Source organism: Primulina tabacum, chromosome 8 (assembly GCF_025594145.1).
Source record: "Primulina tabacum isolate GXHZ01 chromosome 8, ASM2559414v2, whole genome shotgun sequence".
In the NCBI taxonomy this organism is placed as follows: Eukaryota; Viridiplantae; Streptophyta; class Magnoliopsida; order Lamiales; family Gesneriaceae; genus Primulina; species Primulina tabacum.
The window spans coordinates 40060792-40063095 of NC_134557.1; the positions used below are offsets into that span (position 1 = coordinate 40060792).

Below are 2304 nucleotides of genomic sequence, written 5' to 3' on the forward strand. Positions count from 1 at the left end.
ATACAATGGAGCAGACCCATTGTAAGATTAGTTTTCCAAAAAGAGAAAAAAATTTGACTAATGAAAGTATCCACCCCACGTCACCATTACCCCAACTTCATAAACCAATTATCCTATGGAGACGGCATGACACGTATCAACGGACAACTGCTCACAGCTGTCGTTCGTAAATGAGAGCTGTTACCAAATTATTGCAGGCCGCGTGGCGATGTTCCTCGAGGACCTTCTCGTTTCGCACACGTTGACTCTGCCACGTGCACCGAAATTGCGTCGTCTTACACGAAATCCCATCCTCTCTCGGCCCTTTTTCTAGCATTATCGTTTCCCAGAAATCCATACAAAGTCGTTTTTATATATTGTTATATATATTATATATCAGCACTCTCCAGCTGTGAAATTCTTCGATCTGAAAATGGTGGGTGGGAAGATGACTTATCTGAAAATGAAGACTGATTACGAGGCGGAGAACGCGCTGATCAGCTACGACCTGAAGGGGCTGGGGAATTCTTTGCAGCTTCTGGCCAATCACGCGTTACTGGGTGGCGGGCTTGGGTTCGGGACCTCGTTCCTCAAATGGGTCGCTTTCTGTGCTGCTGTGTAAGTTTCCCCTTCAGTTCTTGCATAGATTTTTGCTTCTGTTTCCGAACAAGGTGTGAGTTTATGTTTTTATGGAGTTCGATTTGGAGTTTGAAGTTGGAAAGCGCCATTGTAGGCTCTAGTGGGGTACTGAAACAAAGACCGGACAAAGGTTAAAAACTTGAGACATTATGTTTCGAAATCTTGGTCGAATAAATGTCATTTCTTTGAAATTTCTCCTCGAGTTTGTGGGAGGATATTTCAAGTCTATGCAACTTATTTACTTGATTCTTAGAATAAAATTACTTTCCTCTATAGATTATAGTTCTAGATTGCAATAGGGTAATGTCGGCCCTATGACGTATTCTGTGCTGTATATTGAATTTCTTCTTGAAATAGTTTTTTTGTTCTTGTTTTAGTACTATCCAAAAAACAAAAACAACCAAGAAAACAGTTTGTGTTATACTAAAACCAGACAATTCTACGTGAAGGGTGTTGAATAGTGTGTTTGTTGGGGTAATAATCAATAAAACCTGTAGAGATCTTGCTTCGGATTCGTTGGAATCCATGCGTACTCTGAATGCCAAGCCAAAGTCATGCTATTCCTTTCTGTCATATGCTGTTTTATCGTTCGAGTTTTGAGAATGTTTTTGTATCTGCAGTTACCTGTTGATCTTGGATCGAACAAACTGGAAGACCAACATCCTTACATCCCTTCTAATCCCTTACATTTTCCTCAGTCTTCCGAATTGGTTATTCCACTTGCTAAGGTAACTAAAACAACCCTTCACTTCTCTTGTCCAAGAACACATTTTTACCTTAGCAGCTTCGGTAATAACTTATATGGACAAAAATACAGGGGAGAAGTTGGAAAATGGATTGCTTTCATTGCTGTCATCCTACGCCTGTTCTTTCCTCGACGTTTTCCAGGTATCTCACAGCAAGCGTTCAAGCCATTAACCGAATTACGTGCAATGCAATGGCAATGAATTTACTCTAATTCTGTTTATGATCCCAACGTCAATGCAGATTGGCTGGAACTGCCGGCATCATTGATTCTTATCATCGTGGTGGCTCCGAGCTTATTCGCTGATGTTGTAAAAGGACACTGGGTCGGACTCGTTATCTGCCTCATCATCGGATGTTACTTGCTGCAGGAACACATTCGAGCATCCGGTGGGTTCAGGAATTCCTTCACAAGGGGCAATGGCATTTCGAACTCTATTGGGATACTCCTACTCTTCATATACCCTGTTTGGGCCCTCGTTCTTTGGATTATCTAGATGAAATATCAGCGATCCTTCACCGATTTCGGGTGTGCTTTACTTGGGTTGAAAGAAAACTACCGTTGATCCATTTGCTCTTGTTTGACAATCTCTTTGTGAATGTGGGTGAATAAAGGACAGCTATTTGCATCTCTATTCTGAGAGCAGACCTCGTTTAGATTCAAATTTTCATGCTTTTTCTGTTGCCAAATGCCGTTTATCCAAATATTTAGATTTTAAATATGTTCAAATGTATTTTTATAATTTAAAAAAAAATATTTTAAATTCGATTCCATAATCCATTAATTTCAAATATATATGTGTTTTTACAAGAACACGTTCTAAACAAATTAAGTTAAATCGATTGATGAGTAGGTTTTTTGTGAGACAGTCTCACGAATATTTATCTATGAGACGCTCTACCGATATTTAATACTCTTAGCATAAAAAGTAATATTTTTTA

General features: G+C 39.3%; 1 protein-coding gene across 1 annotated transcript; it reads left to right on the plus strand.

The window, feature by feature from the left end:
- The first annotated feature begins 233 nt into the window (after positions 1-233).
- On the plus strand, positions 234-1997 carry LOC142554142 (cold-regulated 413 plasma membrane protein 2-like). Its single transcript, XM_075664799.1, has 4 exons — positions 234-597; positions 1239-1346; positions 1436-1506; positions 1606-1997. Exons 1-4 carry the CDS (start codon positions 413-415, stop codon positions 1857-1859), a joined length of 618 nt encoding a protein of 205 aa, XP_075520914.1. The 5' UTR covers positions 234-412; the 3' UTR covers positions 1860-1997.
- Positions 1998-2304: the final 307 nt, after the last annotated feature.

What these genes read in the sequence shown, in the direction of transcription:
- LOC142554142 (XM_075664799.1), top strand. Translation starts at nt 413, where the DNA reads ATGGTGGGTGGGAAGATGACTTATCTGAAAATGAAGACTGATTACGAG. An exon ending in GTCGCTTTCTGTGCTGCTGT is followed by an intron (nt 598 to 1,238) that starts GTAAGTTTCCCC and finishes TTGTATCTGCAG; the next exon opens with TTACCTGTTGATCTTGGATC. An exon ending in CTTTCCTCGACGTTTTCCAG is followed by an intron (nt 1,507 to 1,605) that starts GTATCTCACAGC and finishes ACGTCAATGCAG; the next exon opens with ATTGGCTGGAACTGCCGGCA.